General features: G+C 38.8%; 1 protein-coding gene across 1 annotated transcript; it reads left to right on the forward strand.

Annotated features, from left to right (window-relative positions):
• Positions 1-875: 875 nt before the first annotated feature.
• Positions 876-11,422, forward strand: LOC121181864 (CD81 antigen-like). Its single transcript, XM_041038060.1, has 8 exons — positions 876-1,042; positions 2,905-3,019; positions 8,516-8,613; positions 8,758-8,832; positions 9,034-9,147; positions 9,304-9,402; positions 10,366-10,449; positions 10,625-11,422. Exons 1-8 carry the CDS (start codon positions 977-979, stop codon positions 10,688-10,690), a joined length of 717 nt encoding a protein of 238 aa, XP_040893994.1. The 5' UTR covers positions 876-976; the 3' UTR covers positions 10,691-11,422.
• Positions 11,423-13,782: the final 2,360 nt, after the last annotated feature.

Consider the following 13,782-nt stretch of genomic DNA (forward strand, 5'->3'; position numbering starts at 1 on the left):
AGCCATGAACGCTCACATCCGCCCATAAGATCAAGAGCAGTCTGATCGTATAGTTTCTTATGGCGTCGTGATTTGTTGCGGTGTAAGAATTCAGACGATAATCGCCTTGTTGACACTGTGCGTGTGTGCCACTGCACAGACTGTGGAAATATTTTTGAAACAAAGGGTTGAGAGAATTGAATTTTTGCGCAGCTCAGCGTTCTGCACTTGATCTGTATAATAATTAGCCAATAGGCAGGGCCTCTACCTGTGTTTAACATATCAGCAGAGGGCGCCATTGTTCGCTGAAAAAAAATTGTTTGTTAAAGTTTGATGGTTATCGTGACATCTCAAAAACCTGTCAGCAGGATAAGAAAATGTTGAAAACTGAGCCATAATCTTAAAGAGCGAGTGTACTTTTAGTGTATATATACGGATCCAGGATGAAGGAGTCTTTAATATTACCAGATTTATAGCTTCATTTATGTTTTCAAATGAAGCACTTGCCTGTATAAGAAAAGATAAACATACGCCATGATGTTTTATCACGGTGACGCACGGTTTTAAAAAATTAAACTTGTTTTATTATTAGAGAAAAGGTGGGATTCTTTATTTATTTATCAATTTATCTATCTATCTGTTTATTTTTATTATTATATTATTTATTTCTCAGGAAAGCCATAAGAATACGTCCAACATTTAATTTGACCAAAACACATTTTTAGACTTGCTGTGGAACAAAGTAGGGCTCCCTTTTCGCCCTTGCAGATGGAGAGCTTTCTGTTCCCCTCTTTCTCCTCCTCCTGTCCGGTTCGCTCGGTGGGCAGTTCTTCGTCTCGGTTTTCACTCTTGATTATAAAGGAGGAGTTTCCAGCATTGAAACGCTCGTACCCCAACTGGCCTGAATAAACGGAGTTGTCTGGCAGAGACTGTGTGATCCTTGACAGTAGACTGGCCTCACAAAGGGCAAAAGGACGAGCTGATAAAAACTGGCAACATGGCTGTGGCAGGCTGCACGAAATGCATAAAATATATGTTATTCTTCTTTAACTTTATTTTCTGGGTGAGTTGAACACATTTTATTCCTAAGTAGATTTATATTTTGCGCCTTTGTTGTTTCAGTAAGATACTTCTGCTTTCCTGAAGCTTTCTTAATTCTTTTTGTTTGATTAAGCGGCCTAACAGTTGCTCATCTGTGTAGCTCAGGGCTTTAAATTCTTAAATGATAAATCCTGGAGGAGACTCACAGTTTCCCGCCCAGCTGTACTAATTATGCTGCTCTGTCTGCGGCTGTTCTGAGTTAGGAGAACAGCATCAGTGGAGGAGGCACAGCACACAAAAGCTCGGCCAGGCAAAGCTGAAAATGTTCTTACCCTTCATCAACAGTAATTTTCTGCGTGGCCGAGCACAGAGCGAGGAAGAGAGGAGAGCACTCTAGGCTGGGGGGGCATCTCACTGCAAAAGGAGTGTTTTTTTTTGTTTTGTTTTTTTCCTGTAGCATATCTGACATTAACTTTGCTTCAAATCCATCATCTCATTGAATGAACTTGTGCTCCTATTCTTCAAAAACCCACATGGTAAAGTCTGCTTTCTGCAGCTGTTTTGGGGGGAGAAACTGAACAAATTATACCTCAGTAGTGGGTGATTTCTAGCTGTTTAGAGGAGTCTGGCTCTCCCCAAATTAAAAACACATAAAGGGAGAGACTAAACAGAGCCAATAGAGTTTCTGGGACAGGGGAAAGCTGTTTCTCTCTGACATTTCCTTTGTTCCTACCTGGTCACCAGACTGTAGGATTTGCTGCCTTTGAACCTGAAGAGTTCAGGAAACACCTCATCCGATGTGTAGTTTTAATATTAATTTATTTATTGTCCTTTGAACCTGCAGCCTCTCCCCAAGTCCATCTCATCTTCTGAAAAGTTATTTCAGTAATAACGGACTTGCCACAGTAGTTCAGTGGCCTAATCCAACTGTCTGCCTTTTACGCTTCATTACATCACATCAGACTTTCTACAGATGTGTCTTACACTCTTTCTATTCACTTGTGGTGTTACGCAATCTGATCACTTTTTTGGGAATTTCCATTTGGTTCGTCTGTACAGAACACTCATCTTTCCACGGGTAGGCTTAGCACAGAGTCACCATATCCTGCAGCTGCTTCACTTGATGGAGTGTTTCCTCTGTTGGTTTTGCTCCTGTCCCTGTCATTGTGAAAACTCTGAGCCCTCTCTTCCTCATTTTGCTGTTTTTCTTGTTGAGGATTCAGTTTCCTGTTTCTTGGAGAACAATAGAGTGAAATCATGGCTCTAAATGTGCCGATATCTTAATATAAACACTGACAGAAAAAAAAAGGCATCAGGATGTCAACAATAAATTGCTCTGGATGTGATCCCTCAGTAGTTAGGCCTATGCTATAAGCTTTTACATGATAAAACAATCAGGATATTTTTGCTTTATTAGATATAAAATAGAAGTGAGATTGAGGGAGATAAAGCTGAACAACAAAGTTGTTGAGTTAGCTTTAAACAATGTTGTGAGGACACAGTCTGTGCCAAAGGTCACTGAGGTGTCAGGATATCCTTTCATCACTTCTCTTAAAGGACAGCGGACAGTTCACTGCCTCACGGCACAGCTCGACACACAGGGCAAGAAACATTAGCAGAAAGGTTTGGACACTGATTCGATCTTAGGAGAGTCGGGTTTTGAGCCGTCCCAGATGTCACAGCACTCTCTGTTGCTGTCATATGAAAAACACATTGATGTGTCTTTTTAAAATGCCTTAAAAATTTACAACTACAGGTTTGTTTGAACATTCATACCAGCTTCTATCCTGAATATCAGCCATTTTGAATGGTTCTGATTCTCCCCAGTGTTTTTCCAAAGAAACATGAAAGAGAATAATTAAAACTTTTTTCTCCTTGGGACAGTTGGCTGGAGGTGTGATCTTAGGAGTGGCCCTGTGGCTCCGCCATGACAGTCAAACCAGCAACCTCCTCATACTTCAGTTTGAAGGCCAGCAGGCACCGGCCACTTTCTATATCAGTGAGTATAAACCTTTAACATTAGAGCTTCCCAATCACACCAGTGTTTAAACAGCATAAAAAGCGAGTCTTTCCTGAAGCAGAGCTAATATAAATCTACGTTTCGGAGTTGGTCAAGTAAAAGTACATTTTTATTTGTGGTTCGTCATCATTTTGTTTTAAAATTAAAAAAAATATATCTAATTTAAAGTGGATTTAAAAATAGGGAGAGTATTTTTATAATTTCATTACATTACATTTTGTTTATTTTTCTACTACAACATTATGAATCTATGGGCTCAAAAATACCATAAAAGGGCCTTTTCACTGTCACAGTCTGAACAAAAAAAAAACTAAATTCCAGTCTTTGAAAAGGAGCAGTGCTACTAAATTTAATTTCATTATGCTGCATAGAATTAACTAATTTGTTCACTTCCCGTAAATTGCTCAGTCATCATATTGTGTCCCACCTTATTCCCTATAAGCTAACTGAGACAGTAGTTGTTCTTCCTCTGTGCCTCTTCAGTGTTTCCATCCTCATACCTTGTTCTCCACATGAGAGGAAGTTCACAGTTAACAGAGAGGTGGAAATGAATAAATTCACAGAAATACCTGTCTACCACATTCAGCTGGGACCAAGTGAGTAATGTCCAAAAATAGTAGGCATTGTGACCTCTAAGAAAAGACCAGGAAATAGGAAATACGTAAATCTGCATGACTTAAGAGTCGCACAGCCAGCATCTACACCTCAGTGTTTTTGTTCAGCTGTCACTCTGAAATATAGGTGATGATCTCTAAATCAGATAAATATACATGTTGATGAACTTCTGAAAGTCCCAGCCCCGAGCTTCTTTCAAGAGAGAGAGCAGATGCTTCAGACAGATGTTGAGACATATGTGGGCTCTGAGAAAACTAACAGTCCGTGAGCACAGTGCACAAATAAAGCCATCATGTGCCTTCTCTCTCTCACACACTTTAAAGTATTTGATCCTAAGAAATTTTCTGGAGTTTTGTGTGAATGCAGTGCATAGTTGTGCAGAAAACTTGAAGGTTCAACCAAATCCCAGAAAGCGCAGTGTGTGCCTCATGTTGTGCTTACTGCATGGACAAAAGTCATAAATCATCATCATGTTCCCTTCACTGCCCTCAGCAGTCCAGAGATTGGCACTAAAACCTACAATACATGATATTTGAAAAATTTCAAAGGTCCATCATCTCAGTTTGTTGTGGTGGTGAACTTTAGTGAGCCCATTAATTTAGATTTGGGCTCTTGCTGCTCTCCCATACTTACTCCTCAGTAAGTATACAGAGCGAAGGCAAGGCCTTGCTTTTTATAGAGGAAAGGCACACTCATGATTTTAAAGGCAGGGCGGCAAGAGAGGCCCACCCAAGCGAGATCAAGGGAATGTTTCTTTTTTCCTTCCCTTGAACATACGCCCTTGCATAATTCAAATAACCTTGTACATCTGCACATTACCTCTCAAATTAGAGTTTGGAGTGGATGTTTTTAGCATGCTGGCACACCAAAGTGGTATTTATGTAAGGCTGAAAATACACTGTCTCCTACCTCTTAACCAGTGCCTGGTTAGTGCTACAGCCTCTTATACTGTAGGAGATACAGTAAGGCCGACAGATTTTGTTACACAAGTAGACAGCACTTCAGTTGCTTTATTCTGTATGTTTAATGCAGAACCTTGGCCTGAATACTGTAGCTTTTCTGCAATATTTCATAACTGAAAAAATACATAAAGGTCACATTGTGGGTGAGCAGGCTGTGAAGGAAGGCAAAATTAATGCTGGCATGAAATTGCATGGATACAAAAGCTACTGAAACCTGCTCTGTTGATACTTTAACCACTTTGTCTAAACAGGAAATTTCTAATGTCTCCCACATGAAAATGGCAATAAACCAAGATCTGCTGGGTTTTAACGTCTTATTTATTGCAGCTCTGTTTGCTGTATTATTCAGCAATAAAGCTGTTTATGCAAGTTCAAACCAAAGACTTAAGTGGTTCAGTAGCTCTGATTCTCTCTCAGTCATTGTGTGTAAATGAGAGTGCTGTTTTCTTCTGTCAGTCTTCGGCTGAGATTTCATCTGCTCTCAGTGTTTACCAGAAACTTCAGCTGCTTTCAGTGCAAATATTTCAACTATCTGAAGCGCTTCCTCTGCAGCAGAAACTTCAACCACTTTAATTGCTGCGCTTCATCTATTTAACACTGCAGCTGGTATTTACCTGTTCTACTGTTTTTAGTCTTAAAGTCTGGCACTTCAACTAGTCTAAAGGACATTTAAATAAATAGTTTTACATTTCTTAACAAGAAAGAAATGAGAAACTCAATACCACACATATCTCTTAGGTAAATAGTGGCTACATTCAGGGAAAGGTTAGCTTAGCTTAGCTTAGCTTATCTTAGCATAAAGACTGCAAGCAGGGGTGAACAGCTAGCCTGGCTTTTTCCAACATTAAAGCCACCCATCAGTACATCTAAAGCTCACCAGTTAACACATTATATCTAATGTGTTTAAGCTCTAGAGAAATGTGTAAAAATGAGAAGTTGTGAGCTGTAGAGGTGCTAGGTAGGTGGATTTTATTACAGTAGCTTTTGACAGAGCTAAGCTAGCTGTTTCCCTCTGTTTCCAGTCCTTATGCTAAGCTAAGATTTCAGCTTCATATTTAACAGACAGATGTGAAAATGGAATCAGTATGGGAGCGGAGTCTGCAGCTGGTTAGCTTAGCTTAGCATAAAGAGCTGGAAACGGGGAAACAGCTAGCCTGGCTTTGTTTGAGAGTAACAAAATCTATCTCCCTGCACCTCTTGAGCTCACAAAGGGCTGTTTTTACACTATGGGCTTTGTACAGATTGAACAAATGAAACAGTCTGTTAGCTAGTGTGCTGGTAGTTTTTGTTTGCCTTTGAACAGAGCCAGGCTATTTACTCATGGCTAACCTTTATGATAAACTAAGCTAAGTGACTCCCAGCTCCAACTTCATGTTTAGTGTACAGACATGAGAGGGATAGCAATCGTCTCATCTAACATTTGGCAAAAAAAAGAGAATGAATATTTTTCCCCAAAATCTCAAGTTACATTTACATTTACATTACTGTCACTGATTAATCACCTCATCATTTATCCATGTACATTATTATTGGGTTCATCTCAGTTTATTAGTGTCAAGCTCTGACAGCGTGGACATGGCTTCACAGCTCCTGTCTTTTTTTGTTTTTTAATGGTGGATGAGAAGAAAAGGGAGAAGTCCAAGTGGGGCTTTTAGCTGGTGTTCACCTCCCTTTTTTTGCCCCTCTGGAGATTACACAAGGAGACAAGAAATAAATGAACTTCCCCGGTGGTATAAAATTGCCTGTCTCCCTTAAAGTCTCAATAGCCTTCAGACCTCAAAGGGTGTTGCCATAGTAATGGAAGGCAGTGGAAATAATGCCTGCTTTGCCGCATTGCCGGGTTACTGGCCCCGTTAGCCGTTTCTCTCTACAACAAAAACATCAAGTCCTGAAAGAGAAAGAGAAACAAGGGAGGGGGGAGGATAGAGGAGGAGGGTGCTGAGTTGAGATGGAGATAGAAAAGAGAGTGTAGATGTAAGTATGAGGAAGGGTTGTGCGTGATATTTGGGGTATGGTGTGAGGTGTTGGTTGTAGGCCTGCAGACGCAACAGAGTCAGAGTCTCTTACTGTCTGTCCATTTCAGACCGCTCTGTCAGCCTACATTAGAGGCTGCGTGTGTTTTTGTTCGCGTGTGTGTAAGAATAGAAAACCCTGAAACAGGCTGCTCCCAGGCCGTCTTGCTAAAAGCAGCAGTAGAAGGAATATTCCCATCCTTTACTTCAGGAAAGTACCACTGTTTTATACAGTGTTAGGTAGTTTAGGCCCACTCCAAAGGGTTACAAGATTTTAAATAACAAAAAAGTTATGTCTGTTTGGTGATTCTACTCAGAGACGTCTGAAACATGATGAGGGGAACCTTACAAAGCTTCTTTGTAAGGTGTCATGAACTAAACTGAGACTCTATTGAGAACTGCTAGTTTAATCAATATATTTGATTATGCAAAATCCTAAAAGTAACTAGCAAATAGAAATGAAGTACAAAGTAGCAATAAATGTCTTTTTTTACTTTTTTAGTGTTACAACTGAGAGATAGTGAGAGGGATGGATTGAAGTCATTAGATTATTCTCAAACTGCAGTTTATGGAGGTTATTTATGTTTATCAATTCATGTTGTAGCTGAGCCACCCACCACCCACCCCTTTTATCTGCCACATCAACCTTTCCTGTTATGACTCTGATGAAACAAAAAGAACCCAGATTCAGAAATTTGTATTTTGGCCTCCTTATACAGCCCACACATTCAAAGATCATTACTGAAAATTGAGTTTTAAAATTCTGCCCTCGCCCTGGAACATTGACAGTTGCCAAATGTGGGAAAATATGATCAAAAGCTTCAAAACAGCCACTAAATGGACCTTTAAGTAGAGCTGTTGCTTGTCAGTTGCTCAGTGTAGTTCTACTCACCTGCCCCTGCCTTTCATTTACACACAAACTTTTCACAATACATATGCTGCATATAAATAGACTAAACTAAATGTCCTGTTATTTCCTGTTCCTTCATTTCCTTACTTGTTTGCCTTGCTGTTGTGGAGTCTGTGCTGAGATTTTACTTTTAAGTGTGTGAATATTTCTTCCACTATTGCAAATTTAAAAAATAATTAAAACTGTATGTTATGGGATCCTTTTAAGACATTTAACATTTTAAGCCCAATGACAGATACATTTAGAGGAGGCTGCAGCAGATAGGTGGCATGTTGCAATACTTTTCTTAATCCATTAATGAATGACTTTTTTTAAGGCATAAAATATATCTCAGGACTCTGCTGTAACTGGCACTTTATTGCTATTCATCAGCTTTTTCTTGTAACAGCACTACCTGCTCTGGTGCCTGTTGCACATTACTGTTTGCCTTTAAAAGTCATGTGAAACTGTGTATTTTTGTCATCACCATAGAAAATGACCAAACATAGATTTTTAAAGGTAAATACATTGCTTGAGCTTTCAGTATAAATAATTTTAGCCTTCTCTTTATATCAGTTTTATCACACAAAGATGTGTGTTTATGTGGGTGGCTGACTGTGTATTCACATGGTTCCCCCTGTTTCCTGGGGAAGGATAATGCTTGGGGTCAGAGGTCAGTGCTGAGGGTATTTTTTTTTGTCGGGAGGCATTTCCTGGCCTTGCAGTTGCACAGAGCCAGCTTCACCCCCCCCTCACCCATCTGGGAGTTGTTTATCTCCAGGATGTCAATAATGTCATGTCATCCTTCATGGAAGGCAAGAGAAACATCCTGGAAGTCCATTACCAAACAATGTGCTGATCAATGAATGTGCAGCGGGCACACGCTGCACTGACACTGCTGCCCTCTAGTGGTGCTGAGGACACAGTGCTGACAAGATGGACAACATCTCTTTAAACTCTAATGTTTGATAGTTTTCTATTGTGTGTGTGTTTACAGGTGTGTACATATTGATAGCTGTTGGAGCTGTGATGATGCTTGTTGGCTTCCTTGGATGTTACGGTGCCATTCAGGAATCTCAGTGTCTGCTGGGGACGGTGAGCGTCCCTATGTTTTGACTTTGCAGCTCTCGCACCTGTGAACTTTATCCAACAGGAACTTTAAACTTTCTTACATTTAAATTATTTTAATCTGCCAGAGACTTTGAGATTCAAACACTTCTCCTCATTTTCTTTCTTAAGTTCTTCTTCTTTTTGGTGATCCTCTTTGCCTGTGAAGTGGCTGCAGCAATCTGGGGTTTCATGAACAGGGACACTGTAAGTAATATGCACGTATGCAGACTTGGACACACACAAACACACAAACACACACACACACACACAAACACACACGTACACACAGCTCAATGCAGCCCTGCACGTCCGATGTTTGCATTGATTTTCTGCTCCAGTGAACCTGCTCTGTCTGTTTGTTGTTGTGTCTCTAAACCAACCTGCTCGACTCCCTGCTGTCCACAGATCTCCAAAGAACTCATCAACTTCTACGACTCTGCGTACATCAAGGCCGTGGACGTCTCTGGCTCTCCCAGCAAAGACGCCGCCATCAAGATCCTGGATGTTTTCCACACTACAGTATGTTATGATATATATATATGATAAATTCTTCTCTTTTCTTGTTTGGTGATGTGGTATTAGCATACACAGTTGCTTTATTATGTGTTTATAAGAGATAAAATATATTTGAACCAAGCAGTTTGTTGAGTAAGTAACCTCTTGTTTCTTCTTCAGCTCGACTGCTGTGGTAAAGGGGATGACACTCCACTCTTCAAACAAGTTGCCACCACCTTGTGTCCAAGAAAGTCCCCAGAAGATTTTCTGACATCTCAGGTACACATAAATTCATACTAAAATTGATAACATAAACACTTGATTAAGCTGGAGACTAGAATACCTGCAATATAAATGTTTTTATTGGCTTTGTTTGCCATCCAAATGTAAATTAAAATATTTAATAGTAGCTGAAGAATAGACAGGAAATAGACTGTTTAGTTATATATTTAGACAGAGGGATACATATAAATTTCAGGTTTTATGACATAATTTGAATTTAGCATCATCTCTATTATTTTAAGAAATTGTTTTGATTGATTAATTACAGCATCTAAACATATCACTATTAAACAAATATGTCTGGATGTGAAATGGATTTGCCAGTGCTGTTAAGAAAGGGGGAATGGAAAGGAAAATTGAGGACAGTTCCCATGTTCATTATTAAATTATGTATATCTATATTATACAATATTAGATTTTTATATGATGTACACATTGATGCGGTGATGTAACTTCATATGTCAGATGAATCAGCCATTCCTGTCCAATTATTTTATTTGTTTCTCACATAATTTTGACTTTACTACACACTGAATATCATGTGTATTGCCAAAACAATGTCCAAACATTTGACACTTTGCACTGCAATGGTAATATAAAAAAATAACACTAGGTTAGGTGATAAAAACACACATTGTCTAGATTGGTTTACTGCCCGAGAGTGCTGGGTAAAGTTCACCTGGTATTGTCTTTGTGCCAATTGACCCAAACTACTTATACAAGCAATAAAGACATTTATCCTTTTCAGCTCCTATTTAGTATTTGATAAAATATAACATAATTAATTATCCTGATGTGTGGGCAGAACCAGCTGATATTCAGCACCCTGTTTTGACAGCAGACCCAGCTCAGCTTTACATGTAATTCATTGCAGCATTTGCACAGTGTGAAGGGTAAAAAGTTCTCATTCATCATGTCAGCATGTTCGACATCTTTATTCTGCCTTTGTCTCCTTCGCAGAGCTGTCATGATAAACTGATTGAGCTGTTCTCCGAGAAGCTCCACCTGATTGGTCTGGCCGCCTTGGTGGTTGCTGTCATCATGGTGAGTGTCACATGGGAATCGCAGGCATACATTTCACACAGCAGTGGTGCAAAAAGGCTGATGACGTGGCCCACATTTCCCCGAAACTCCTTTTATCACTTTAGCTGTGATAAGGATGCAGATACTGGAACAGAGACACATTGAAATAAATTGTTCTGTCCTTTTTCCCATTTAGATCTTCGAGATGATCTTTACCATGGTGCTCTGCTGTGGGATCCGTAACAGTCCTGGAGTATATTAGGAATCTAGCCAACAAGCAGCAACAGTCCACATCAGCCTATAATTTTATTACGTGTTTCTATGGTTCAGCTCCTTTTCCTTTTTGACTGTAACGCAAGATGGAAATCTCTCCTTTTTATTTTAGATTAGAAACTATAAATTGTTTTTAACATTGCTAATCTATCATCACTCAGTTTTCTTACACAGCAATTTAGCTTCTATCTGTCAGATGTCCTTTATTTATCACACAACACTTCATATGAATCTTTTATATTTACAGTATGTATGTGAAATATTTCTCTGAAGTCATTGAACTTAATGCTGTTTTTATGGATGTATAAATTGTATATATATATACTTGTCATATGTCAATAACTCTTAGGAGAGTCCATGTATTCCCTGATTGATTGTTTGTAGATGCATCTTGCTGCAGTGTTACAATATAATTTAAGAAGCAGGGTTTCAGTGATCTAAGGTAATGTTCTGTCTTACTTTAGTACTTTTCCAGATGATGATTTAGTCTGTGTTCTTTAGTCAACCTTGTGTCTCTTCTTTGTGCCCAATGAACCATCTCATGCTGTTTTATCTTTATTAACACATGAAACACCCCTCCTCAAATAAAACAAAAACAGTCAGGTTTTATTACTTAACCTGTTTTAATAATTCTAATAAATTATGTCACCTCTCTTATACCATTGATTTCCAATCTTATTTTGCTTGTGATCTATTTCAGTTAAATAGTTTCTTATCATAAGTTTCATGTTTCTTTTTTTTTTTTTTTTTTTTTTTCAATCGGGGCAATCATCTCATGATTCCAACCCCCAGGTTGGGAACCTCTGTGGCACACAGATGGAGTTAAATATACAAACCTTGAGACTGCACATAATTATCCAAACCTTCAAATAAATTTTGTTTCCTTTCAGTGGAAGTTGTTTGAAAAACGGGATGAGGTTCAGTGTTTGTGATGCATGGATTTTATCAGTCCTCTGTTTTACAGTAAGCTACTTCAACTGTGTGTTTCTCTCAGCTTCCCCCTTATAATTCATTTATTTCAAAACTACACTCAGTGCAGACCTTTGCCTTTGCCTTGTGTCACCACGGGGGGGCAGTGTGACATCTCCACCCCTCTTGCTCAGTCAGCACAATCTTTTCCCACAGCACAGAGCTGAACACATTAATAACTCACCTGACTTGTATTTCTGGCACTGTCGATGCAGACACACCCAGTAAACGTATGTTCTGCCAACAGGTTTACCTGCTCAACAGAGGAAACTGCACTTATTTATTGATTTCACTTGTGAGAAAGTTTAGGTTTCATACAGGATGCTCCAGCATGTTTGGTTATATGTTTTATGATGGAAAGATAATTTGAAAACAAAACTTTGTCAGATCAAAATCAAAGAAAATGCCACTCAACACATAAATATGAGACTTTCTCTCATTTACTCACTCATGCCTGTTTGTTCCTTTCTTAATACAGATTTAATATAAGAACCAACTCTCAGTATAGTGCAATGCAATTCAACAGCCTGCAACTGAATCAACACCTTTCTAAAAAGCTTCAGGAAAGACTGGATGTTATAACCTTCATGAAGGGAGGATTTATAGCAGGACTGTTGTTTTAGACTTCGTTAGTTTTAGCTCTGTGTACCTAATAAATTGGCAATTGAGTGTTGATTTGAATTAAGATTTTGCACAGAGTTTATTTGGTGTAACCCACTGGAGTGAACATGACTTTATTATAAGTCATGTAGAGACAAGCTGAGAAAGTGCTGATGTGGGGCTTTCACACAGTATATCATTTATGTCTGCAGACTGTAACAGGTTTTTTTTAAAGAACTTTTTAACACTTTGAAGTATTCATATTTTCAGTAATTCATAGAAAGCATTTTTAAAAAATGGGCAACATTCAGTTGTTAAAGATCACTCTTTACTTGTATAAATAAGGAAACAATATTTTGTACAACCTTAAACTGTTCTAAAATAATGTAATTACTAAAGATTTTTAAATTTTACAGGCACCAGTTCCAAGTTTCTTGTATTTTGGGTTCCTGATACACTTTACACTTAGACTTACAAAGTGAGGAGTCAGCCCAGAACTGGAACACTAATTGAAAGCCACCAGGCCTTATCACCTAACATCGTGTCCAACCTCACTGGACACATGAGGCTGAGTTTATGAAAATCCCTGCAACCAAAACCTTGTGGAAAGTCTTCCCAGGAGAGTGGAGGCTGTTACAGCAGCACACTAATCCCCATGAAATATTCAGCACACATATGGCTGTAATCAGCAATCATCAGTCGCATATGGGCTGTGAATCTTGGAAACATTTTCAATTCAGCACTAAAGTTCGGCAAACCAATAAATCAGGCCATCAAATCCAGACTCAGTCAGCTCCAGAGCCACACCTTCATATCCACCTGCCTCGATTACTGCAACTCTGTATATTTTGGCATTAGCCATAATTTTTAGGCCTTTGCCCTATGATCAGTTTGAGTTCCTGGAGACACCAGGCCTCATTTCACACTGCCACTTGATACTGCATGACTTTTTTTCTAATTTCAAGAGAATTGCTTGTAAGTGGGATTTTGAACTAATGTCTTATTTCAGAAGTCCACTACAGAACATGATTCAACACAGTTTATCACAATCAGCCATAAAACAGGGTTGAATACAATTATTTTATTTGCGCTACATCTGTGATTGGTGTTGACCTAATCCAAAATAAATCTATTTGGATGTCTAACATAGAGAACCTAACATCATTATAGAATAATATTCTTACATTTCTTTGTTTCTGAATCCCTTTCTTTGTTTCTGAATGTTTGTTTGTGTATAATATATAAATTATATGATACATGACATAAGTCCCTATTTGGTGTCAAAACAATGCTTTATACTCAGTTCTGTATTTTGTCACCATCAAATATGCAAGCTCACTTTGTGAGGACAAGTTCCAAGCCTTCAGGGTGAGGGTGTTGTTCCTGTGTATTTTTTTTTTTTATCTTCTTGTAACGTTTGGTTGTCCACATACTTTTGGCCATGTAGTGTGGTTTTCTGAAGAAAGACAGACGGCTGACTCTTGATGCATGAGACAGCAGGCAGAACAAGGG

This window comes from Toxotes jaculatrix, chromosome 5 (genome assembly GCF_017976425.1).
Source record: "Toxotes jaculatrix isolate fToxJac2 chromosome 5, fToxJac2.pri, whole genome shotgun sequence".
In the NCBI taxonomy this organism is placed as follows: domain Eukaryota; kingdom Metazoa; phylum Chordata; class Actinopteri; family Toxotidae; genus Toxotes; species Toxotes jaculatrix.

Excerpts from the sequence above, each read along its gene's own strand:
- LOC121181864 (XM_041038060.1), top strand. The coding sequence starts at position 977 with ATGGCTGTGGCAGGCTGCACGAAATGCATAAAATATATGTTATTCTTC. Across the intron at positions 8,614-8,757 it reads CTCAGTGTCTGCTGGGGACG|TTCTTCTTCTTTTTGGTGAT; the intron begins GTGAGCGTCCCT and ends TTCTTTCTTAAG. Across the intron at positions 9,403-10,365 it reads AAGATTTTCTGACATCTCAG|AGCTGTCATGATAAACTGAT; the intron begins GTACACATAAAT and ends TCTCCTTCGCAG.